This window comes from Semicossyphus pulcher, unplaced genomic scaffold, assembly GCF_022749685.1.
Source record: "Semicossyphus pulcher isolate SPU_LCO1_2020_fin unplaced genomic scaffold, fSemPul1.0.p SCAF_11, whole genome shotgun sequence".
Lineage (NCBI taxonomy): Eukaryota > Metazoa > Chordata > Actinopteri > Labriformes > Labridae > Semicossyphus > Semicossyphus pulcher.
Window position 1 is genome coordinate 12,903,876 of NW_027211615.1, and position 27,439 is coordinate 12,931,314.

General features: G+C 41.8%; 2 protein-coding genes across 2 annotated transcripts in view; both read right to left on the minus strand.

Annotated features, from left to right (window-relative positions):
- nhsl1b (NHS-like 1b) overlaps positions 1 to 14,894 on the minus strand; it is a 112,112-nt gene extending 97,218 nt beyond the window's left edge. The window contains exon 1 of the mRNA XM_069657178.1: positions 14,537 to 14,894. Within this exon, the coding sequence (XP_069513279.1) occupies positions 14,537 to 14,855 (319 nt within the window). The 5' untranslated portion in view covers positions 14,856 to 14,894. The remainder of the gene's footprint in view (positions 1 to 14,536) is intronic.
- Positions 14,895 to 17,016: 2,122 nt separating this feature from the next.
- acbd3 (acyl-Coenzyme A binding domain containing 3) lies at positions 17,017 to 25,103 on the minus strand. The gene is made up of 8 exons (XM_069657390.1): positions 24,830 to 25,103; positions 23,203 to 23,344; positions 22,806 to 22,946; positions 22,442 to 22,600; positions 22,123 to 22,297; positions 21,342 to 21,585; positions 20,519 to 20,806; positions 17,017 to 19,419 (listed from the first exon to the last, which is right to left on the minus strand). The coding sequence occupies exons 1-8, from the start codon at positions 25,095 to 25,097 to the stop codon at positions 19,205 to 19,207; spliced, it is 1,632 nt and encodes a 543-aa protein (XP_069513491.1). The 5' UTR covers positions 25,098 to 25,103; the 3' UTR covers positions 17,017 to 19,204.
- Between the last annotated feature and the right edge of the window lie 2,336 nt (positions 25,104 to 27,439).

The window sequence follows — 27,439 nt, forward strand, 5'->3', positions numbered from 1 at the left end:
CGAGCTCACTTTAGTACCTTGAGCAAGGCACTTTTGGGGGCAGGAGAGTCACATTCAAACTCTCACTCACAGCACTTTCCTTAAACTTGTATTGAAATGACTCATTTCTATATTAAATAACAAGTAGAAATGTCAACATTCCCAGGTAAGCAATTACTGCTATCCAGGATAACCGTCTCCACACCCATCTTTCACACAAGTACAAACACACACACAGACAGACGTTTGCCTTTGTGCTTTGTCTGTTGAGCTACACTTTCTTGTGTTGCCTCCATCACGGGGGCAGTAACAGGACCGGGCGTGCAGTCTCCAGCAGGGACTTAAGGAGATTAACCATTCTGTAGCCGTATGAAATTATATTCCTCATAATCCCCATCAGTGACTCCGAAAATCCCCTCTCGCTGTGTGGCATGGGAGGGCCCTCTTTAAACGTGCTCTCTTGTTCTTTTGAAACAGACACGCACACACACATCGGCGGAAAAACAGCTGGACGTTCAGAGGGCAGGGAGATACAGATGTGTGGGATTACAGAGTGAGAGTAGAGATGTGTGCAAACTTTGAGTTGAACTTTTACACTGAGCCGCTCAAATACATGCTGTACAAATATCAGTAAAGCGTGATGCACTATTTTGCAATATGTTATTAATACACTCATGTTGCAACATACTGATTTGCAGAGCTAAGGGGCAGTGCCTCTTTCAGCTTAATTGCTCTAATATTTTTTTGGACGACAGCAGGTCATGTGTTTAAACACGCTAAGGGTGTGTTTCTGTGTCTTTTTGTTTCACCACTTTAATCCCTTTTCTGAATGATACACTTAATTCCAGCTTTAGAGCGTTTAGAGGGTTGTTTTCCTTTAGTCAGACATCGCCTGGCATAGAAAAACCAATATCATGATACAGATATATTGTGACCACCACTGCACACACATAAACACTAGCTAATGAGCTATCGATAACTAGCAGACACTCCCTTGTCTGTACCTGAGAGCAAAGTTAGCATGAGTAGTCTCTTTCTATCTGAAAGCTGTCCTGCCTGTGAGCCAAAATTCCTTGGTTTGCAGCAAGTTGGGGGTCTTAACATAAGACCAGATACTTTTATTAATTTTGCATAAGATATAAGTAGATTTAGCTTAAGTATCAGGCTTCATATTTCACTCTGTGATAGCTGTGGAGTATCTTAGCATAATTTACAGTTTAAAAAGCTCATCATGTTTCTCACACTGGAGCTCTGTGCAGGCCCTCGTACAGCCTCTGCCTGAAACGACTCTCTCAGCTCCGTCCCTTTAAGAAACCCCTCTTCTGATTGGCCAGCTCTCCGAAGCCTGCTGAGGCTGCACTTTGTGACGTCACAAAGCGCAGCGTGTAGAAGAAACTGTGAAACCTGGCGTTCACAGCAGCCTGCAGACAGAGCTGAGGAGCCTGGGGATTACTCCAACATACTTTTACGTACAGATTTGAAACTTCACCCATGTTTAGTCTGAACATCCAACATTGTAACATTATACTGTATATATGTCCTACAATGTGAAACAGCCTAATACCCCCTCTTTAATTAGTCATCATCTTCACTTTTAGAGGAGGATTCAATATATTCCTTTTTTTCCCCTTGTTTTGGATGGATACACTTGTAACATGTATTAATACGTTTAATTATCATCCCACAGTACCGCATCAAGGCTACTGACGTGTGTTTGTGTCTGTGTGTGTATCTGTTGTTGTTCTCTTCCAGTGTGGACGTTCAGTATGTGTGCACATTCTGCTACCAGCCCTTGAACCTCTTTTTTCCTTCAGGCAGCTTTCATGTTTAATAGACTGAATCACAACTATACAAGCACTGTGCATGTGTGTGTGTGTGTGTGTGCGTGTGTGTGTGTGTGTGTGTGTGTGTGTGCGTGTGTGTGTGTGTGTGCGTGTGTGTGTGTGTGTGTGTGTGTGTGTGTGTGTGTGTCACTGTCTGTTCAGGATGGTGCAGGAGAGATAAAGATTACACAACAAGTGGTTTAGGAGAGAGAAATAAGACATTGGAAACAGATCAATAAATGTCAAGAAAAGGAAGGTTGTTTCAAGTCGACACACACACACACACACATGCACACGCACACACCTGTTTTTCTCATATGCACTCCTGAGGCTTTAAATGAAATCACAGAACACTACAACTCACACAGACAGGCACAGGTCATGTAAATAGTACTTGAGTAACAGTGATCGGTATCAAGGGAGATACTGATGGATGGACGCTTTTAAAGGGGACAGGGAAGTTTAAATACACACGTGCACACACACACACACACACACACAATGAGGTCTCTGTGGATGAAGCAGACAGTTAGAGCAGCTACAGAGGAAGATTCAGTAGTCAATGGGGATTCCTGCGCACAGTATGTCATACTTCACAGTGACACACGCTTTCTCAGACACACACATAGACACACACACACACACACACACACATGCTGTGCACTGTTCTGGGGAGACAGAATGAGATGGATGATGAGCCAAGAATCTGCTTCAGGCTATACGGAGAGACTAAGGCCCCGCATTATGACCTATTTGTTTTGACTGATTAATAGACAAATTATCACAGTAAACACACCAGCTGAAGATCTCTGTATAGGTCTGTGTGTGTTTGCTGCTCTCTGACCAACAACTCTAACATACGCTGCAATGCTCTGATGTCTTTTTGATGTCGCATTAAAATGAAAATGTAAAAGGTTGTATTGAAATAAACTGAATACGTGTGTGACAGCAAAAAAGAGAGAGAGAGAGGGACAGTGAGAGAAAGAGAGGGACGAAACAACTAAAACAACACAGCTGACAGAGGCAGTTATTTTTAGTCTTACAGTACCTGGAAAGACAGGGACAGATATGCAGGGATACATACTTGGATGTTGTAATAAAGACAATTGTGTTGAAATACTAGTCAGGCAGAATTGGGATTGTAGAGTTATGCTTAAATCAAGTCTAAGCTATTAACTCTAGACCAGACAAAGTCTTGATTTAAAGATTACATTTGTGTGTACAGCAGGGTTAGGTTAGCCAGTATGTAGCGGCTTTTGCTGGTATCACGTGCAGCTGTCAGGCAGACAAATATATCAATGGCCACCATGTCCAGTTGGAAAATATGCCAAATAAATAAATAATTTAAAAATTAATAACGGCGTATTAAATTAATTTAAAGGCATGTTGCTAAGAGAACTTAAATATAAAACGTATGAAGCCTTTGCCTCCACTGTTAAAACATCAAGAGATAGACATGCGGAGACTTACAACGGCACAGTGCGACCCATCATTTGCATCTCAGTACTCGGCCAGATGCAGTGCCGATTATGACAGTGCTGCGTGGCTGGGTTGAATTTCCACACGGCCTGTGAAACTATCATCCGGGAATTCGGGTAAATCTACTCCGACTAGGCAAGGCAGGCCACACACAGCACAATTCCTGTGCTGTGTGGCTGCAGAGCATGGATTCTCGCTCCACAACCGGAAGCACAGTTATGTTTATTGAAGCCCTGCAGCAAACTGACCTTAACGGCAACTTGACAAACGCTTTGACTTTTTTTAGACCTATATCGGCTTCTTCATGTAGCTTATTTTAAAGTTATTTTATTCAACGTAAATTAAATGCAAAGACACATTTGGGATGATGAATTAATTAGTCAAATCAATTAATTAGGCACATATTGCTGTTAAAAGCATATGTCTGAAAGTTTTTCTATATGGTCAGAATTCTCTAATATTAACAGCCAAATTGGCCGTCAAAAAAAAAGTGAACTGTCAACTCTGGTGTACACTGTGGACAACATTTAGACATTAAAAATGACCTTTTACCAAGAAAAAGAAGCAGATTCATGTAGATATCTTTCAGGTAACCCTATCGTCATTTCATTAATTGACCCTTTCTGTAGTTTGCCAACGCGTTCAACACAAACCAGAAGAGGATCCAAAAGATCAAGAAGTCTTTACTGGGGGCGCCGGTTTAGCTCAGCGGTTCAATTGGCGTCCCATGTACAAATGCACAGTCCTCGGGTTGCACTGACCCTCGGCCCATCCGGCCTGTAGACCCCACTCTCTCTTTCCACATTTGGACTCTATCCACTATCCAATAAAGGCAAAGGCAAAAAGTCTTGACTGAGCACGGAAGTTCTTCAGATTCTGTTTGACTTCTTTCCTCATAATGTTGATTGTAAAGTCTAATTCAGCAAACGTTTTCCTGTGGGGGAAATTGAAGGTTATTAAAATATGTCTTATGAAAGCATCCTGAGACTACACATCCCAAGAATAGCAGGTATTTAGTAAATAAATACGATTGAATGTATACTGTATGCATGCATGTGTATTGTATGTGTTCATGTGTGTTTTGCAGAAGGGGGTGGGGTATGTATACACAGTACATATAATAAGAACCCAGGTCAACATGTTGACAATGGGCTGTTTGACCGTTAGCAGGAATGGAGGACAACAGCTTGTGTTGTTTCTCTCTGTCACAAACACACAGAGGGCAGCGCGGTCACCGAGACAGGAAATACAGCTTTTGGAAACGTGCTTAAAATGTCCAAAACTTTTAGAGTTGTTTTGTCCTTCTAAACTATCTCACCAGTTGACTGGCAGACTGGCAGAAAGAGTCGTACACATCGCCATTTAAAGAGGCTTTTTTGTGTGGTGCTGGTGGTAATACCAAACCCTGGGTATGACGCTGTCCTTAAAGACACCCCGGGGCAATAATAAACAACTCTGCTAAACACCACCGCCATCTGCACCAACACTGCTGATAGGTGATACACACGTCCAACTGACTCAAATCTGGGACTTTTCCATCAACCCTGACGAAATTAACCTACTTCTTCACTTACTCAACCTTTTATTCATCACATACAGAGCGACCTAAAGTAAGAGTCATAAATTGCACAATGCAAAAGACAGAATAAACAAATTCCATTATGTCCCTCGATCATTCAACGTTGTGTGGCTGCTATATTGAGACATCTTGACCACATTGTTGTTGCTCACATTGTTTACTCAGCTGATGGAATTCAAGTTGTCTAACGTCCCGAATGTTTACAGCACTAAAAATATGCCTAAAGAGCGAACAGACAGCTGTTTCTAAGGAATTATATAATACAAATAAAGCTGAAGCTCAATCCTAACGTATAACCGTCCTATGACCAGTTTTTTAATGTAAATATTTAGTTTGATCCAAAGTCAAACTGTTGATTGACGCACAGGAACTCAGGCCTGCTGTGGTCCACACACTCTGTTTCTCTCTATTGATATTTCCAGTGCGATTTCTAAAGCCATGACGAGGAAGGCTACAGGATGCACCGCTCACTGTACTTTGTGGGCGTGTGCGTCTGTGTGTGTGTTTCCATGTGTGCGATGGTTAAGTGGCACAAGTGACAGATGTGGCAGAAAATCCCTGTTTATTTTTCCTGGGGCGGTCATAGAGTCAGGATGTATCTGTGAGTGTGTGTGTGTGTGTGTGTGTGTGTGTGTGTGTGTGTGTGCGTGTTTCCAGGCCTTGAGTGCAGCAAAGCAAAGTGCTGATGGAGGATAACAATAGCCTTTATGTTCCTGTCAGAAGAGCTCCCACCTGCTCCAGTATGCCATTATATACTGTATGGATGCGTGTTTGTCTGTCCGTCTATCCGCCGGTCATACTCATAATGGACAATAAAAAATATAATTATGTAATTAATAATGTAATATTACACAGGAAGTCTTCAAGCTTACATTCTTCTGTCATCAAAAGTGGCCATTACGTAGCAGAACTGGATTGTGTTTGTGTATTCTATCACCTGATGAAAAGCACTACAGCAGGTTTACTATAATACTGTTGCACCCTTTGACGCGATGCTGTGACATTATATCAGTGACAATCTCAGATCCCATCAGCTATAGTCTGACGACGATATAGCCTCTGTGGACAACGGAACATGCCAGGTGTGTAGCCAGCGGTTAGCGTTATACGACTTCCAGTCAAGACTTACTGTTCCGCGTGCTGCATTGTTTGCAGAAAAATAACCAGTTTTTCTTGTGATTTACTTTAATTAACGAGTCTGAAGTTTGCTGAAATTTCAACATCATGATGCAGATTTGTACAAAGTACAAAATGAAGCTCTGTCAGGTCTGTCATCGAGAGGAGCAGAAAACTACTTTTAAAATGCTTGTTTGTTGAACAGAGGTTGAATCGATCATTTCTGATGCATTCAAGGAAGTTGGGAAATCTGAACGCTGAACGGCTTTCGTGACAAAGCGTTAAGGGAATTTATCTCAAGTTGAATTTTAGATCTAGAACTGATTGTTAGCTGTTAGCATGCAGATGTCTGTTTATAGAGATTAATAAGAAGCTAAATCATCGTCAGATAGCTGCCGATGGGAGCCGGGTTGTCACTGCGGCGCATTACGTTCCGCCTATATTTGCTCTCCACATGGACTGTTTTTCCTGCATACGCCGCAGCCTGCTGATACGTGACTGGTCAATATTACTCGGACTACAAGCTTACAACAAACGGAAAACCTGAAGACTTGCCGTCCCCAAAATCCACGTCCCTGCCTACAGATTCTACATTTATATGCAGAATCTGTAAATAGAGATAATGTCATGTATCTCTTGCACCCTGACTGAATAATAATCAAGATAGACAGTTAAGGGGAACAGTTTATAAGTTTTTAAAAATGAGATTTTAAAGCACTTTTAAGGAACTTTCACTTTGTTTTGTTTTTTCATTTTTGCAGCACCTGTGAATTATCTTGTGGGTAGTATTCTCTAAACATAGCATTTTCCTATTTATTTACTGTCTAATGCACACACTGTAAAAGGTATTTAATAATCTTGTTCAAATCTTGGCATTTTTCCATTTTTGACATTTGTGCTTCATGATCATTGCTAAATGTTGATCAGGAGTCTGCACAGGGTGTTATATTTTATAAATTGATCAGATTCACCTCGCAGATCTTGTGTCTGGTTTCCTGCCCAGCTCATCTGTTCTGTGCAATCTTTTTGCAACTATACAGCGAAACCATCAAAAGCAGTAGTAGTTAGAGTAGACGTGTATTTTTAGCGTGTAGAGCCGTTTCTGAGCGTGTGCCGCAGAACATCTGGTAAAATCACAAGAATTAAGTTGAGTGCCCGCGATCAGCTCTGGCGGCTGCGTCACAGCCGTGCCCCCTGGAACTGCTGGGTCAGTGCGACCGCGATGCATCTCGTCCAAGCAGATAAAACTTTTTCTAAAGCTGATGAAAATGAAAAGGTGATTACCCCAATAATAGAGAAATCTTAATGACACAGTCCATCACAAACTGTCTGTGATGTTGCAGTTGTGTGAACACGTGCCAGTTTTAACCACATCAATAGGATCGAATGTTTCATCACTGCACCAAAAAAAGGTCTATAGGCCCTACCTGACAGTCACGAATATCAAACATAGCACACGTGGAGGAAGATAAATAAAATAGAGATGTATAGAGCGAGACAAAAACAGATTACAAAAGAGACAAAGAGCAGGGGAAAGATGAAGGACGAGCAAAGCGTCTCGTCTTTGTTGTGGTCAGCGCGGCAGTGCGCGTGCTGACATCAAAGTGCAGAGGATGGACAGAGATGAGAGAGGAAAGGTCTGGAAGCCATATGAAACAACAGGAAGAGAGAAAGGGAGAGAGCTATAGGATAGACTGTCGGAGAGAGGAGGGAGAGGAAGAGACTTTAAAACAGAGGAAGGAGAGAGGGGAGAGCTGAGACCAAAAGGGAGAGTGACAATGGAATATGCTGAAACATCAAGTCACAGCTGTGCACAGTCAAGCTTTAGTTTGCTTGGTCAAAAGTTTGGAAACCAAAATTTGACCTAACTCGTCTGTCAATTTCTCTCTTGTTACACCCTCAACAGGATACAATCGGACCTGAACATCTGTCTCTACAACAATAGTTGTGTAAAATCTAAAACCACAACCTCGATTTGAACTCTGCGAGTGCACTCGTCAACTGCACTTCAGATGCACTGTTCTTTAATACGTGCAGAAATGGAATACATCTGCATTAGCCAATGTATAATCCACATGCAGACGCAAAGTATTGCCTATATACTTTACATTATATATTCAAAAATCTACTTAAATACTTAAATAAAAAAATCTGAGTTATATACTTTTGTGTACTTTATCTTTGAAAAAAGTTGGTGTTGATTAAAGGAGCAGTAGGCCCCTGGAAAAAGCCACTGTCAGTCAAAGTTGGTGTTCTCTGTAATCGATAGAAGCAATCATTTTTTAAATTGGCGCCATAGCTGTGGAGAAAGTTGTACAAACTGCTCGTGGTTTCACCCATTCTAAATTCCTACAACACCCAGCGTGCATTGCGCCCCTGCCTCTGAAAGGAACGGCCCAGCGAGAGACGCTGGAGTGAAATACGACCGTTTTCCAGTTTAGGACATTGATCGCTGCAGGCAACGGCTCAGATTGGTTAAGAATCTAAAATACGACCAGAATATGCCGGGGGGTCGTCTGAATAATCTTCAGGTCTGCAGTCTACATTTCAAACCTGACGATTTTGAACGAGACGTGACATCGGAGGCAGGCGTCATAGATTGAGGAAGTGTAAGTTAGCAAGCTCCCTGGCCTCCGCCAGATGAGGCGTGTTACGTACGGTTTTCCAGGGCCCATTGGAGAAGCGGATAGCGTCCTCCAAAGGCACAGAGCCAAATTGCATTCTTTTTTCCTACCATAATGTGGTAGCTCCCCATAATAGCATGATAGGACTGAGGTTGGAAATTGGCCCTTTAAGTCAGTGAGAACCAAGACAGAAGAGGGCCCCAATGGCAGCAGCTGGACCAACTGTGCGTTGGAGAAGTGAAACTAGAAATGAGGAAAGGACAGTTTCAATTGTAAAGAAGTAAAAACAGGCTGTGAGATGGAGGGGTGTCCCACTCATCAGGCAGAGGACGCCGCAGTGAGAATTAAATCTTACTTATCTCTCCACATGCTGGTTAAACCCTGGATTACCCTGCACAACTCACAACTGCCAACTTGCCAATCTGCAAGTCCTGCATCTGGCTCCTCTGAGTGTGTGAACACAGGCACGTGTGTGTGTGTGCGTTACTGGACAGCCATGATTAAATCTTGACGGAGATTTCATACTGTGTAAGGCAAGCCGTGTCCAAGCCGTACACTGCCAAAAGACGAGGAAGTGGCAGCATTTACACTTCTCCCAGAATGCTTCACATTTAAGGTAGTGTGCCTAGTATTCAAACAGATGGCGATAACACGCTGCCTGCTACAAACCAATGGAACCAACGAGCCAAGCCGTTGTTAACCTTTCCTGCTTCGGCGTCCCGACCATAGTCAGAAAGCACAGTGGAGACTCATTGTTGTTCTGCTCAGGGCCAAAGCTGTAGTTGGCTTCAGGGCTAACTCCTGTCACTTTCATACGCCAGCAGCATGCAACAAGCAAGACATGGAAGCGCAGCTTGAGTTTTGAGGAGCCGTAGGCTTTAAAACACATCCTAAACTTCACAGTTGTTCTGTTGTTTTTACAGCTACTGATCTACTCTTTTCTCTGCTCCAGTCCCGACACTTCACACAGCTCGTGCACACACACTTCCGTTCTCTCTCAGGTGCTCTTCCACCCCACTCTCACGCACTTAGCTCTTCCCAAAACAGAGCTACGCTTCTAGTATAAGACCGTGCAACTGAATTTGATCAGCTCAACACAGCAATTTCCTGTCTCAAACCATCAAGAGTCAACCAGTCTCTGACAGATTTAGTTCCATTAAGCTGAGCAGAGGCAGCTGGAGTCAGAGCATTACATGTAAGGAGCAACAAGAATCTTGCATTAACACTGACGAACAACAAAACATTCATCACTCATTTCTCCTTCTTTGTCCCTTCTGCATTTTCACTCCCTTGTGGCATCGCCAGGGCTGTGTCTACTTCCTGGGCAGTCAGCACAGAAGCGTGAGAGAGGGCGGCTGCATGTATACGCACACACACTCAGTCAAAGTCAGATACAGTTCAATGGCTATACCCCTCCACTTCTTGGAATGCAAAACAAGTTTCCCACTCTTTTGCTCTCAGTTTCCCCTTTTCCCTCGGACCTCTCTCTTTTGTCCCTCATGGGACCCGGTCGACCTCTAAAGCCAGGCCAGGCTGCTAACGCTGGAACGAGCCCTGTGGGAACTGACTTGTGGATTCTGGCTGCGTAATGACTGCTCTCTCTCAATGAATGGAGGGGACCATGGCAGGCCTGGGTGAATGGTGACGAGGCCGGATTGAGGTGGGATTGACAGGGAGAGCAAGTGTGTGTGTGTGTGTGTGTGTGTGTGTGTGTGTGTGTGTGTGTGTGTGGCAAAGAAGGAAAAAGATAAACAGCAATTAGTTTATCTAGGAGTGACTGCACTTTGTTATTGTTTGTCATTTGATAAGGAACTTATCTTGGATCGCATTCAAGCAGTTGAGTTTCACTGTTATAATCACTACTGTAAAGCACTGTTTATGCACAAAAACACAAAATGAGTCTATCAACAGAGACGCCAAACACACACAGGTCCTCGAGAAGCACTTAAACATAGCATCACTCACTCAGAATGATAGCATGCTACAGATGATAGATCACTGGGCAAAGACATACGTCTATAAATAACCGAGGGATGAAGGGAGGAATGCTCAGGCAGTTTACAAGTGTCTGTGAGAGGAAGATTGACTGTGGACATTAACAGGTCAGCTGGAAACGCGTCTTTTTTTTGCTCATTGTGTGTGTGTGTGTGTGTGTGTGTGTGTGTGTGTGTGTGTGTGTGTGTGTGTCTATTTAGGAGCCCCACAGCAGCAGGTAGCTTGTGGGCGACAAGATAACCAACAGGGAGGCCCTGTGTCTCCTCCAACTCCAATTAACCTTCACAAGTCCGACCTACATTTAACATTAAAATAGAAAAAGCCCTCTTCAAGACAAATCTATATTTGGAAGACTTGCTTAAAAGTCAAAGTTTGACATGGTAGTGAGTGAGACTAATAAGTCCTTTAAAAGTCCTTTACACAACACAGTTTTTTTAAAATTGTATTGAAATCTTTGGACGTGATTGAAATGCGGTAGTGTTTGACTTTTGCTATCATCCATGTGTGAAAAAAAAACTGAATATGACCTTAAATCTTTATTATAAAACTGCTTCTGTTAAAACATATAGCCTCAACTCACTTTGCAAATTCTGCCTTATATGATGTCATTTTTTCTGCAACCAGTTCAATCCTGTCCTTCTCCAGCTTTTCTTTTCAGGTTGATTGAATTTAAAACGTGTCAACAATACAGCCAAAGCTTGTTTACTGTTTAGTTATTTTCATAACATAAGAGTCAAGAGGATGACGCAAATTGATGGGTTTCCTCTATTTACATTGCAGCTCTTTGATTCACAGATCCAATTTGCACAATGTGGCATGTAATGGTTTTGTTAGACTGTTAAAGGGGCCGTATCTTTTGAATGGATAGTCTCATATTTTGCATGGGTTTCCAATTTTGGGTGTTTATTGTTCACAGGGAAAAAGTGAAAACTGCATAATTCTGTGTTTTTCCAGTTACTTTTTAAAAAATTTTGCCTCTGAAATGGGCCGTTCAGAACAGCTGCAGGTTTCTACGTAGAACCTTTCTTTCGCTGAAATCGACCAATCGTCATTCACCGTCGTTCACCTCAGGCTGCCTTCTCGCACGAGCTTCAACTTAACATTCCAATACCTCCTGGTGATTCTGGCTCGTACATATGAGGCTGAATAACCGTTCCTAAAGCAGCTATGATTTCTACAACTTTGGAGAGACAGTGCAGTGTGGCAGCTCCCCCACGTGGGCTCGCACGAGTGGGGGAGGGGCTATGTGGTCAATTCAAATAGTGTTGGCCAATCGCTGCAAAACGGCTTGTTCGTTTCAGGAGGAAGGAGAGGCTACAATAATTAAATTAAAATATGTCTAAAAATGTTTAAACCAAACAAACTTAACCAACGTGATTCAAGGAAATTGATTGCAGAGCTAAAATATGTCCCCTTTAATGCAGTCATTTTATCATAGGGAGTAATGTAAATGCTTCTTCTTTTCACTACTATTGACTAGAACTTCACAATAAATGTGTTTCAACATTTGAAAACACTTGAAACTGATTACTACATTAGCCTGGATAATCACTGTGGCAATCTCTCAGCCAGTCATAGCTGAGCAGACCCTTGTTGGCCTGCAACAGAAACCCAAGTCAGCCAAACTTTGTTTAAACTCTTGACTCAGTGAGTGTCAGGTGGTCCCCTCAGCGGCTGCAGAATGACCTCTGACCCCGTAACTGGGACCTCAGCAGAAATGGATTAACAGTGGCATGAGACAAACAAAATACAAACTGAGAGGAGGATCCCATTTGCCTATCATTCCCCTTGTCCAAACTGCCTCTGATGATTACTCTGACTGCAGAGGCAGACAAACAGAAAGATGAGACACACACGCGCACACTCAAGTCACTACGCCCTTCCCTCAATGTCAGTCCCCCAGCATGTAGGGGCCCCTCTTTATGCCCCTCACCAGTAACATGATCTATCTCTGACCTGAGGTTAGACCAGGAATCCTGACCCACAGTAGTTGAAGACAACAGAGCGAGCAGGCAGTTAAATCTTAACATGCAAATTATAAGGTGATATAAAAATGCTGCTCATTCAAATAGTCCTGTGTAATGACTCCACTAGCTGTTCTGTGTTATGACATATTCAAATGACTGTCTTCCTGGTGTAATGCTGGAGGGCGCTACGAGAAGCATTGTTTTAAAGACAGGTGTTTGTCTGTGAGGAAAGAGTTAGCGTCATGAATCTAGAGTCAGTGCTTCTGTACAGGCCGTGCTGGCCTTGGGGCGACGTGGGAGCTGGCAGATCGCTAAGCAAGTAGCACACCGCATTCCTCTCGACTCTCTCACACCTTCACTGGATGACTGAGTGAATAGATTAAACTGAGCTAACCTTTAAGAAGGAACTCCTAGCCCCACCTAGGACTGCATCAGAGGTTCAACAGGTACAGAAAATAGGAGCAGTCGAGTCATGCCATGAGATAACACAGGGGATTAGTTAGCTGTCTGGTAGCTGTCATGTAAAGGTAACCCCCCTAAACACAGCTTGATGGGAGTATCAGTCTGTGTATGTTCAATGTATTGCTCATCATACATCACATTCGCTTGTGTCTGGGGCCTGTCTGCTCGGCTTATCATTTCCCTGCAACCACTTTTTGAATCTGTGTGTGTGTGTGTGTGTGTCTGTGTGTGTGTGTGAGAGAGTGAGTCAGCGCTCAGACAGGGCGAGTATAATATAAGGAAGGACAGTAAAAAGGAAACAAAAGAAGCTAGTGACTCAGGACTTAAATCCTCTCTCTTTAAAAACATTCAGAGGCATTTGGGCTCGTCTTCTGAATCTGACTTTGCAGCATATTTCTGAGGTATATTATAAACAAAGGACCCATACAGGGAATCAATGGGATACTTGATCTCTTAACTACTATGTGTATGAACATTGCCCCATAACAACCTATTAAATAGGAAGCGGCAGTATAACCGAGCGGATATGTACTCACTGAGAGGCTTTACAACCGGTCAGACAAACTCACAGGCCTGTATCAATCAATGTTTTTGAGCAGGCACAGGCGCCATAGTAGGAGCCAAAGTCTGAGTTAATATATAACCAGTGTTTAAGGCTACACCAGGTAGCTTTACAAGGGCAGCCCAACAAATCCCTAAACAATTAAAGGCAGCACCGGCTGCAGGAAAGGGTATTGATTTTCCATTTATCTTCCTGTTGACCAACTTTGTTTAAAACAGCAAGAAGCAACAGGGGAACACGGTCGTAAGGCCTCCTGTGATCTTTGTGTGCTTTGAAGACCTGAACACAGAAGGTGCGTACGTTGAGTGGAAATCCATCATTTCTGACAGGATTCAACATCCCTATTACCATAGGTTCGAATGAAGACAAACAACACCATGTGTGGAGGAGACACCAGCCACTCCTCCATGGTTCTCTCACTGGATAAAGGGTGACAGTCACCTTGGCCCTGACCAGCATCTCTCCGCTCAAAGACTTGCAGCCAAAAAAGTCAGACTTCTCGAATGAAAACTGAATACTTTCATGCATTTTATGTTATTTCTGCATCTGCCAGTGGGCCACTACAATAAGAGTAGGCATAATATCAATTCCACTACAGGGGAGACTTGACGTTCTCTGCAATTAGGTGGATAAAAGCATGTGCCTAATATATCGGTATTGAAATTCAGCATTAAGGGTTGGAAAATATCGGCATATTGGCAAAAAATCCAATATCGTTCATCCCTAGTATTTTATCCTGTGTATGCAGGAATGTATGTTGTGAGATACCAAAGTTCACTAGGGCCATGTATGCGCATTCATAATATACATATTACTTTTTGTGGTTCTCAATTAGAGGTTCATATTCACTCCTCTGGTTTTACTACAATATTACTACAGTAAAAGAAACCTAGATTTACCTAGCTCTCACACTGCACACTAACAAGAAGTCCCCCACACTGCAAACTTACGGATTTTGACGTTCTTGGGATCAAACTTGCGGATTTGACACTGCAGAAGTTGCAGTCGCCCCTGAATCCTGCAGGATCTCCTGAACACCATCCCTGCCTCCATCTCGATGCCCAGGAAGATGTCGCTGGCATGTTGAGAAAGGTCGGAAAGTTGGTGAATTATGTTGATCAAAGTATGACAGCCGACCTCATCTAATGACGAGAACAACACGGGTTTTCGCAGTTTGCGTCTCCCGGTTTCCTCTCCCGGTATCCTGCCATCCCTCGCCGATAACCTGGTAACACGCCGCGGCTCGACGCTCCTCTGATGAAAGGGCATATTTATTTCATACCAATAACTCCAGCGGGACCGAAAACTGTTCACATTGAAAAAAAACCTTACAGCTTCAAAACAAATCCAACACGCATCGCCTCGCTACGGCTGCTATCATTGTCGAGGCAGTATAATCCTCCAATCCCGCCATATTTTTTGTTTTTCAAAGCATGGGACTTTGTGCTGCTGTACACTGGAGACGTTGCCTCCCAAAGTCTATTCAAATTCAACCAGACAAGAGCACAGGCTGGAGAGAGAAGAAAAAAAACACAAGGAAAAGTAGGAAAAGTACAAATAAAAACCTGGAAAATACTACAACCACCTGTAGCAACTGGAACCGGAGTCACGCACACACAGAGGAGACTTTACCTGACTCCCTTCGAAGTCACACTGGATCTGGATCGGTCTGATGGAAAACATGGACCGGATTTCTTCCACAGTGAACCGGACCAACAGAGGAGAAGTTAGAAAAAGACACGGTCAGATTAAAGTCAATATTTTATTTATACTCTATAAATCGATATTTTTTGCATAAAATACACATATATGATATTTTTAAGGCAAACATTGCAATTATGGGTTATGAAAGAGGGACTAATACCACGCATACATTAACAAATTCAATAACGTTTATTTCAAGTTAATGGACTCAAATTTAACACAGATTAAATAGCCTAATATCTCCACCAAAGGAATAAGAGATGAAAAACTGCGTCAATTCTACCAAACTTTAAACTAATTATACTCCTGACTTTAACAAAGCTATTTCAAGAGGTCTTAATAAATTTAATTCAATTGAGAGAGGAAATTAAAAATTACTTATTCCTGTAACAAGTGAAATTGATTTGGTTTTATAGCCGCCTTGCAGTCACGTGACTTCTAACTACGTAGCATTAGCTAAATCGGAGTTATCAAGCTAACTAGCTAAGACTGGCTATTTAAGAGTTAGCGAAGTAAATGTGTATTTAGCTACATTTACAACTTACTGCAGAAAACCTTTGAATTTGTGGGCATTATTGTTTTTATCTATTGGCTATTGAACAGTTTAAAAAAATATATGTTCTTAGATTAAAAGAAATGATGACCCACGAAACACTCAGATGGCTATCGGCAATTTAAGCTAATGTTAGCAAAAAAAAAGTGCATATGAAGCTGCCGTTAGCCTGTAAATTGTGGTCAGCGCCTTCATTTCAAACAAAGGACATGTCAGTTGTTTGCTCATACCTTATAAAATAACCCCTGCACATCACATAGTCTGAACACTTGTCTGTAATTTATCTCCTCTCTGTGGGTAACTTACAAGGCATGTTTGTCCAAGCCTTGTGTCCAGTCCACCGCCTGACATTCCCCACTGTTGCTTTTTAAATTCCAAAAACCAAACCCTCACCATTAAAAGCATACCGTTTGCATAGTTTTGAATACTCTGTCAAACAATGTCCAGTTGGCCAAATGTGTCTTTGTAGTATTTAATGCGCCCCCTGGTGTCTTAAGTGGACCCACCAACGTCTACAGGGAGCGACTTGCTAATGTAATATAATTACAAAGCTAATTTAAAATGTCCCAATTCTATTGGTTACTAAACAAGTAACTCAATATGAAAGAGTGTGAAAGGTTTGAGCCACTGCCACTGCATAATGAAATCTCATGAGTACCATGGAAAAAAAGACTGAAAACATAAGAGTGTCCTGTTCCACATGAGTAACATCCTCATTTGTCCCTTCCTCAGCACGAAATGTGTTTGGCAGGAAAGCAGCATGAGGATGACACATTAACCGCTGTTGGAAAAAGGAACGCATATTTTTTTGGTGACTTTCCAAAAATTGCTTTTGTTGCTTAAATCTAATATTATGAAACTATAGGAGGTCTTCAAACTAGCCTTTAGTAGCTGGTTTGCATCTGTCCAGTCCAAATGTACTTTTCAATTTTCCATAGCAGGGAAAGAACAGGTGCAATTAATGACACTAACGAGTGGCACTTAAATGTCCCAATAAACAGCTTAATTAATATATTGATTACACCTGTGTTATTTCAAAATGTCTGCTCGGAAAGAAAGCAATGAGCTAAATTACCCTTTATTTTATTTGTTTTGAGAGAGGGAATGAATTAAAGGTTTGGTCATATACAATTTAAATAATGAAAACAGAAAAGTAGACAATCTGTCAAACTCTAGAGATGAACATAAGTTTAATCAAGATTAAATATATGCCCAAAAAGATCTTGCAACTCATAAGAGATCAAAACAGGTCAAAACAATACAAAAAGATGAGTTTTTCTGTCTGTCATGTCAATAGAGTCTTACAGTTTTATACCTCCTACGAGTTTTGGACTTTCATTCGGGGTAAAATGTATACATATATCTCATTCACCATATTTTACAGTGCATTGATTCTCAAAAACCATAGCCTTCTTCCACATCTAAAAACCCATACATAAACTCATTTATAGAATTATTTACATACAAGGCTTGAACGTGTCTGCTCAAACCCTCTGGTGAGCAAAAAATATAAAGTGAAGAAAAACACACATCAGAACAAACAGGAACTTTATGGCTTAGTTAAGCCATAGGTAGTGACTTTTTGTTAAAGAAACCAGTGAATAGAAGGCAGGAGTGGCCTCTAATTAAATAATATGATGAATCAACACTCAGCGAAGACATTAAAGATTACTCAGCTTGCAGGTTATTCCACCTCGGTGTCTTTAAAGTTTGGTTGCATACACACATAAAAGTGTACAAATACAACTCATCGCGTGATTAAGTGAAACCAAATGTCTCCGACGCCTACTTAACACAATGCTCATAATGCACCTGGGTGTTTTGTACACAAAGCATGTGAAACTGAACAACAATGGATCTAAATCATGGCAACAAATTAAATACACTTAGATGTCACAACTGAGTTAGTAAGCAACCACGTCACCCAGGACACAAAAAACAAGTCATCTCAGTTTATTCACAATACCTTATTTGAGATGAAACTTTGAGTTCATTCATAACAGGAAGAAAAAACAAACAGCATCAACACTGTATTTCGTGTAATGGATGTTTGATTTGTGAGAGCTGCAGAGAGATGTAACAGTGTGTCCAGACTCCCAAAACATGTAATTTGAACTATTTTTGGGTGTCTAATCACACAGAACAATACCAACAAAAAGTTCCCCGGTAATAATAATATATATCTGTTAATACTGGCTCCTTTTTTATCAAGCACAGTCAATAATTTAATGTAATCTGTCATGGGGAATAACTTCAGAAACAGGGACACTGCTGTAAATAGTATGGAGGCAACTTCTTGAAGGTGGAAAAAACTTAAACATCACACAGATAAAAAAACAAACAAAAAAAAAACAATTATTTTGTCATTTGTTTTTTATATTTTCTTAAAACCAGAAGGCTAACAGCCGAACTTTCTGTGAGGGTGTTATTTTATGCTAGCTTCTTCAACACTTCATTTGGAGTTCACCCTAAACCATGTCCTTCATAAAGTTTGCCAATAAAAAAAGTGTACTGTGTCAATCAGTCTGTATGAAGAAGTAAAGGTGAAAGGTTTTGTATGAATAAGCCAAACAAGCAGTTTTTCCACCAAACACACTCTTAGATCTGTATGTATGCATGGTGACATGGGAGGAGAAGAACTGATGTAACATCAAAAAGGATGATGTTTGTCTCAGATGGTGTTTTAAATGTGTGAGCGAGACTTGGCAGAGACCAGAAGCTCTATGGAACAGAGGCATTGTGTGATGAAGAACATTTGCAGTATAATTTAATTTCTGACATTGTGTTCACTTGTGGGATAAACAGCCACCAAACAGGAAACGCTGGCTCACAGAGTGCTGGCCTCATCACCAGTTTCCTCTCACGGTTAAGAAAGCGTCACTCAGGGCAGAAGCAGCCACAAGGCCACGTTGGACAGTGTCGGGGCTGGAGCGGTGACAGAAGAGGAGCCCGGGGTGAAGAGTGGTAAAATACAACATGAGAGCAAAAGTCCTACAGCTTGGTCTATGTGAGCGCAGCAAGGACAGGTGGTGAATATACAACAAGAATACACACTCCTCTTCCCAGGGCTCGATGACAGGCTCTAGCGTGGGTGTATCTCGGGACACGCATACACACACAAGGTACACACATATAGTCCAATCTCCAAACTTAGGCTCCAGATGTGTCTCTCTGTCACCCTCTGGTGGTTTTGTTCAGAATACATCTGGTTTCACTCTCTCTTCCTTACACACACACATGCTCACACACACTCATACAGGCTGCCATCGCACAAATCTCCACCTACACACACACACACACACATACATACATATATATGAACATACACACTCCTTGGCTCCCCCCGTGTCTATATTCAGGCTTATCTGGTGTAGTAGACTCTGTAGTAAACACTCTTGGAGCGCCAGAGTGAATAGGAGTTGTCAAACTTGAGCAGGTAGACTCCGCGGCCGGGGTACTGGTGGCTGCCAGCGTACACCTCCTCATGACAGTCCCGCCGGTACACCGGCACAATCTCATCCACCTGGGGCTTCCCTGCCTCCTTCTTCGCCTTCTCCTCCTCGTTGGGAGGCTCACCTGTGGACATGATAAATGTAATTATCCAACATAAGCAAACAAAAAGCTTTTCTAAGTTAAATACAGTTTGTTCAGAATTCACCGATGCGTATTCAGGATAAAGGAGGAAATAGAATTCCATATGTTACGGTCCAATGTCACCAAATCAAAAACCCCTTCAGATATTGGAGTCTCTTAATTATTGGGTTAAATTTTGAATGAAACCTGCAGGTTTATGACAAAATGTGTCTCAATGTCTTGTGTAAAACACACAGTATTGTTACACTCAATATAAATACACAACTGCTATTCCAGCAGGCATTCAAGACTGAAGTTTGAACCGACTGAAATGTCTGCCAGGATAAATTATACCAGTTAATCCAACCGACAAAACCATAAATTACATTGCACAATGTATGTTGTCATCTTGTCAAGATACTGCCAGGAACACAAGCAGGACTTCCTCCACCCCGAGGAGAATTAGGAGATGTTTAACTATGGCACAGGCAAGTCCTGAACTTGAGATAAGATATTAAAGGGCCAGTTCGCTTATGTTCAACCTAAGTCTTATCATGCTATTATGGGGAGCTAATGCCATTATAGTAGGAAAAAACATGCAATTTCGCTCTGTGCCTTTTGAGGACGCTATCTGCTTCTCCAATGGGCCCTGGAAAACCTCCACCAGACTACGTTAAAAGCATCATTTGGCGGAGGTTTTCCAGGGCCCATTGGAGAAGCAGATAAGAGCAGGCCAGGGAGCTTGCTAAACTACACTTCCTCAATCTAAGACCGTCCGCCTCAAATTGTCTCGTTCAAAATAGTCAGGTTTAAAATGTAGACTGCAGACCTGAAGTTTGCACCAGAAAGAATAAAAAATTATTGATCTCTTCATGGTCTGATGACTGAAAAGGAATCAATGTTACACTTTGTTTCTGTTGCTTCAAAGAAGCTGCTTTTGTGACCATTCTACACCTTCTTATATCAATACATAACAGGAAGTAAGACACCTCTTTAAAGCAGATATTTTCACACCATCACAAGTTGATCAAGCGTTGCTTTCACAGCTAAAAATATCAGAGAAGCACTGCCTTATTCACACAGCCTTCCTGCCACTCCTCACCTTCCTCATCCTCGTCCTCATCGCTGGACTCTGACACGTGCACGCTGACCGAAGCGGAGGCTGCATCTGTCCACTCGAAGAAGACCCCGAAGCCGATGTCATAATAGTCTGTGGCAAACTCCCAGAACAGGTAAGAGCCCTCCTCGTGAGTGGGTACACGCACCGTCACCACCTCGCCACGCCCCACAGTGATGACACTGTCTGCGTCCTGGCGGATTTTCTCCTTGAAGTCCTTGATCTGTGGCCGTGTCCACATGGAGGGAGCAGCTATGACGGGCGGGGAGTCTGCTGTGATGGAAGGAAAAGAGACTTATAACAATCTGTTGTAAAATTCTGCTACCAAAGTAACTGAAGTAAGTAAAAGGTTACTCATTCATTCTCATTTGAAAGAAATATTTCATTGTCACTGGCCAATTAGGGCATGATGTGCAGATGGCAGAGAGTTGCTTTTTGATTCCCATCTTTCCATCAGTGTTTCCTCAAAACATTATGAGTAAACAGCCGGCCTCTGTGGGTTCATTTGGCTCAGTATGTGCGTTTTGGAATCAAACCAATGCCTTGTTCATCTGTAAGCAGAGTGCATGGCTGACTGATACCTAAACCAGCAGACTATCATGTATCACTTGTTCCAGGTCCTCTCCTCCCTGCCCTCCAGGTCACATTAACAAGGACATAGCAGATAAGAATCAGGTTGCAATTTTTTGTATAAAGCTTTGTTTGTTTGACAGAGAAATCCCACCTCTGCCCTTTAGCTATTAGCTGCGCAATAAGGAAAATGTACATTCTTTCTGCATGAAGACAAACACATCCGCAGCCAACCAACCTAATAAAGGCCCGTTCTCTGAGACCTCCTCTGCAGGCTCAGGCTCTGGCTCCCGGTCCATGCTCTCCGAGTACGAGTCTGACTGGCCTCCGTTGACTGTAGGAATTTCCTCACCAGCAGGTGGTGAAGCTGCGCACAATGGCCCCGCTGCCGAAGCTGCGATGGCTTCACCGCTGTTGAAGCTGTTAGATTCCAGGGTGCCCTGCACCATCGAATCAGCCTGCTGCTGCTTCTGTAAGGCCGCCTAGGACAAAAGGAAGACAACAATGAGGCAAGACACGGAATACAAAACTAGGGACATTAACAAAGTATGATTTGTCTCCTTAATGCTATTGGGACATGCAAACACCTGCTTTCATATTACATTAAAATGCAAGTTAGCTGCACATCTTGATTATTAATTGAAGAGCCTATTCCCCCATTTTTTGTCAACATTTTTAACAGTCTCTGAAATAGCATTCTGGCTCCAGCACTTTTCTGCATACTAAAGGGTTTATTGTGTAACTTACTGTGAAATGCTGGGTGGATTTAGAGCTGGATTTTAAACTATTTGTGTCCTAAATGTTTTTCATCTCACAGCAGCAAAGTATCACCACGCTAGACTAATGTGAACTGCACTAAAGCAGGATTTTTGGTCCTAAACATCTGGCCTATTTTCAGTTTACTGTATATTTGTGAAAGAAACTGCTGCCTATCCCTAAGCTTAATACTTGCAAAACCTTAAAAATAATAGTAAAAAGACTATCAATAAGAGTCCATCACCTCTGTAAGTGTTAAATACCTGTTGCTGGGCCAGCTGGACCTGGTAGAGCTGCTGCATGTACTGCTGGTAGTGCTGCTCCTGGAGCTGACGGATAAGGCCCAGCTGTTGCTCTGGGCTGTTTGGGTACTGCTGAGCGGCATACTGTTGGAACTGCACTGCTGTCTGCGCATTCAATGCTGCCATTATCTGTTGTCTGTGAGAGAGAACACAGGGGAAGAATTGGTGAGGAAGGAAATACAGGAAACGGACAGAAGACAATAGTGGCCAGTGGAAAGTTAACACAGAGAGAAAAGTCATGTGGATGAGGTTTCAGCAAAGCTATCATACAGACACGTACTTCTGCTGCTCAACCCGTAGCCTCTCTTCTTCAGCTTGCCTCCTTTCCTCCTCTTCTCTCCTCATCCTCTCCTCCTCCTCGAGCCTCCGTCTCTCCTCCTCCTGCCTTTGCCGCTCCCTCTCTTCCTCCTCCAGCCGCTGACGCTCCTCTTCTTCTTTCCTGGGAAAGAGCAAAGTCATGAAGTGTATTAAGAATGATGCAAATGCTCAAAATTCATTAAAAAAAGTCATACACCATCAGTCAATGAATGTACAATATTTCCCCTGCTGCCTCACGGCTACTGCATATAGGACAGAGGAGAGTCTGTATTTAGACAATGTAGCAGAGGAATCTCTCCTCGGGGACCTGGAGAAGAACATCTTACCTTTTCCTCTCCTGCTCCTCCCTTTCGATCTTGTGTGAGGTGACGTATGGAGCGAAGAGATTGCAGCACTTGTTCAGCAGCTTGACAAACTCCACCATGGCCTCCTCTTTCTCCAGGTTGCCCAGGGAGGCCCACTCTTTTCTGCGGATAGAGGAAAAAGGAGGTGAAGATAGATAGTAGAGGCAGTGGAGAAAATAGAACTCATCCATCAAGTACTTGTTTTACAATAACAAACAAGGTCTGTAGAATTTGTAACAACTATTCCCTTAGAACATCACAAAAAAACATCTCCCTTTTACAAAAACACAATATTCTATTTCCTGTAAAAACGGCTTAATTGCCAAGTTGACATCCAGAGTTCAAAGGTCACGCACATACAGATGCCTGCGGGGGTTACCTGCGGTCGTTGCCCAGAACATCAAAGAAGCCGACCTCCGGTGAAGCATCTGGATTATAAGGGCCCAGTAACACCTGTTTGTGCAGAGCCACCAATCGAAGCTTCTCCTCATAGGTCGGATGGAAGGCCTTGCCATCTTTATCTGGAAGCAGAGATGTGGAAACAGAGTTTTTATTGACTTTTTTTTGTTATTTCGTGCAGGGAAAATGGCTTTCAAATTCAACAATTGACCTTTGAGTCTTAGCACAGACTAGTTGTAGAAGCAGCATAAATGGTATCATGTTCTTGTTTAACAACGAGAGTGGAGCATATAACAGCTACTCTATTGATTGCAGTTTTTCTTATTTACAAAAAAACCTGACAGTAACTATAACAACAATCTTATTGCAAGATCACTTTAATCCTTCTGGAACTTATTCAATACAAGGCGAGACAGGAATCAGATCTAGTTATACAAGTTATGCAATTGGACCTAACCCTCCCTGACTAGAAATACAATGCACAGATTGCTTAAGCACCAAGTAGCAACTTGTTTGCATAGTCATGAAAGAGCTTTACTCTAATAAAAACAGTACAAGTGTCCAGTGCTTGCATGTGTTCCTGAAAACTCACATTGCATTAAGCCACAGAGAGCAGGATATACTATTTATGTATTTAATGAATAAATTATTAAAATGCTGAAGAGTTAGACTGACACTTAATGATACACTATGCTGCTTGACAGATGAGTCTTTGATCTGGAAGATACGTTGTTTTAGTTGTTTAGATATTCTAATGGTATATTTTTTTAATGCTTTCTGTTAATGCAAAGAGTGCAATGTTTAATTAATGACACTTCTGTGCACGGTGTCTTGAATGTCATGCTATTAATTTAGAAAATCCAGGTAATTTAGCCATCTAACTTGTGGAAAATATAGTTGCACGTTGTATTTCCTGCTGGTGTCGTACCAGCAAGGGTAGTGGTACGTCTATAGGGAGGCAGAGCGGCTGTAAAACAAGCTAATGGTCACACAATCTTCTATGTTACAAATGTGCATCTTCTAGCAGGACTGTGAACTGGTTTTGAGGACATGAAGCTGCGACTACAGACCGGTTTAACCTTAGAACAAGCAAAGCAGGAACCTGCCACCATCAATTACAGATCTGTTTAAGCAGCTGATATACAATCTCTCTTTAGCTGCAGCAGTGCACGACAGGGCGTGTTTAGCTCCCAAACAAATTATTATGAGCCACCATTCAGTTAGGATGGCAAGCTTTCTCATTACAACTCTCTCATTAGTTAATGGAGCAGTCTTATGACTATCAGAATCATGACAAGCCAAACCAACAGATAGGTGGGAGACAGCACTAGGCAAACAGTGGGATGAGAATGTTCTCGCGCCACAAATGGACTGCTCGGAAGTGCCGTGGTTGTTTCACCCTTTAATAGCTAGCTAATAGCGTTAGCGGCGTTGGCTTCTCGTTAGCTAGGCAGCTAATGTAGTGTTGCGGTTGACAGCAGTAGCCCTGGCGGTGACAGCTAACGGCTAACGTTAGCCAACTGCTAGCGTCACACAGTTTTACGGTCGGTTCGAATTCTAGCCGTTTCTATGCGTAAACGTTGAACTAGTATAACAAACGTAAATACCTTTGAAGAATTTAAGGCCCATTCCGTACAGCTCTTGCAAAGGAAAGCCCCATTTGTTCTCTATGGCAGATTTAGCAGACTCTCCATCTTCGTCTTCAGCGGCACCCGGCGTATCGGTCTCGGGTTCCGCGGGGCAAGGGTCCGGCTCTTCCACCGGGACCTGCTCGCCCTCCGGGTCGGGACTGAGGGTGAGGCCATCGATGGAAACTTCGAGCCGGCTAGAAGTAGCGCTGTCGAGGTCGCCGCTCTGAACCTCTGTCGCCATCATGTAGACTGTCAGCTGAAGCGGCCACGTACCTACTTCCGGTTAGACTTGGCGGAAGTTCCGGGAGATTTTTTTTTCGATGGATAGCTAAATAATGACGACGCTTTAACAAGACGGATAGGAAATTAAAATTATTCACACAAAATACGATATCTTTCCTTCTTTTCTGTCTGTGTTTAGAAAAACAAGATTGATGTATATCTAACATATGTAAAAATAAATAAAAAACCCTTTTTTGTTTGTTTATCTGAGGAAATACAATTCACAAATCACAGTGGAAACGTTTCCATTTTTAAACTTAATTTTAATGTTTTATCTCTACTATATAAAAAATAATAGTAAAAAGGCAATAGGAAGTAATCATCAAGTATTGTTGTAGTGTCACACCAATACCAGATACAGAAATGCCAGATACAGAAATGTAATCTGTCTTACCTATCTACCTATGTTATTAACTGACATTATCATCTTTCTTTGAACATGCACTATATATTTTTTAATTATGCATTCTTCAAAGAAGCCAAAATGTCTTCCAATGTTTATTATGGCGACAACAAACAAACAAAACAATAGATCATTTCAGACACACAAACTGTACCTTTTCTATTTTGTTATAGCCATTATGTAACAGCACCAATTAAAAAAATATATTAAGTGTCCACCAAAAAATATATAGAACAGCATCTAATAAAACAATTCAAATGTATAATTTTGAAAATATGTGTGCTATTGAAGCTAAAATTTTTGACACAAATAAAAAATATACTTTTTACTGAAACAATGGCGTAAAAGAAACTACCTCAAACATATCTTTGGTATAACTGTACTGATATTTCTTTTTTCACTAATGTGTATTATCAATCAATCCCCACTTTCAACCTCTGCTTATGTTATTGATGTGCCTCCACACTGAGAACAATAGTAAACGATAAACTCACTACAGCTGCTTTAAAAAAAATCCCTCAAATACACAAAGAGTGGAGTAATATGAACGGCCCATAAGACAGCTGACATTTTAACGTATACCTGCAAAGTAGTGAGGATAATTTACCTGTCTGTCTGCAGGTTAAATGTATAGTTGTTAGGTTAAACAGCGGTCAGACTTTAAAGGTGTGAATATGCTTTTATGTGTCTACAAAGTCACCTGGAAATGGCCAGTAGTGTTTGAACTGTTTGATGTTTGAAAGTCTGTTTACTGCAAAATATAAAGTATATTAACATTTTTCAGCAGTTTCTTGAGCCTTGGCCGAAGAGCTTTGTGGTGACAGATGAATGTACGAGGCGTTTATGGTTCATTTCATGATCTAGCTCTCATTGTCATTGTCACTGTCCATTACAAAAGATCAGGAACTTCAACAGCCTGATTTTAGCATAGCAATATGTTCTGTGCACACGGGCAGTACCCAATTAAGACCCTCAGACAAAGCAACCTGTGAACAACTTACGAACAATCAGCACATCCTACCTGAACAATGCTGTGTGTGTCAGAGTGCAGAGATCAATAAGGGCTGTAGTGGATGTGAATTGACACAATGGCTGTCAAGGCATTTTCCCACGCAGAGATCAACAAGAATATAGGAAGAGAAAACCTTTGGTGATTTTAAAATACTATAGTTCACCTATTAAGTATGATAGTTAAGCACCGACTAAGAGTCACTCAGCCAAAAACAAAATCCACTCCCCAATGATTTAAACCCAGTAACAGATGTATCTCATAAACTGCATGAAGGAGGATGCAATATTGCAATAATCATGTCAAACCACAACCAAAGTAATTAAAAATGATTTAGAACCTCTAGTTGCACAAGTGTGTAAGAAAAGTGCTGCTGTCAGAAATGACATTAACTTGGATTCTTAATTCTTGTTGAAATATGTGTGAACAAATTAGTGTGTCTGTGTTCGGACTGACCTCTTGACTTGATCCCCCTCTGAGCCAAATGAAGGTGACCCATTCAGTAACAAGTGCCCACTCCAGAGGACGTTTGAACTCAGGTTTGTGTATTGAGATGGACTTTGTTGTCACTAAGTGAGGCAGGAAGCATCTTTTTCCACATACATCAGTAGCATGAGGAATAGGCATCTAATGACCTGGATCTTTATGAAACATAACTTATATTCTTAAACAGTTCAGCCTAAAGAAAAAGAAGCATAAAAAATATTTTTAAAAAACCTTAAAGAACAGGCTAGTCTAGTTACAAAATCACAGTCAATGCAAGACTTAAATACATTTTATGACACATTTATTTGTGTGCAACAGCTATACTTATTATATACACTCTGTATCATGTACACTTAATTTTGTCTGCAAATAACTAATGCATGTTTTCCAAAGGGAACCTGCAACA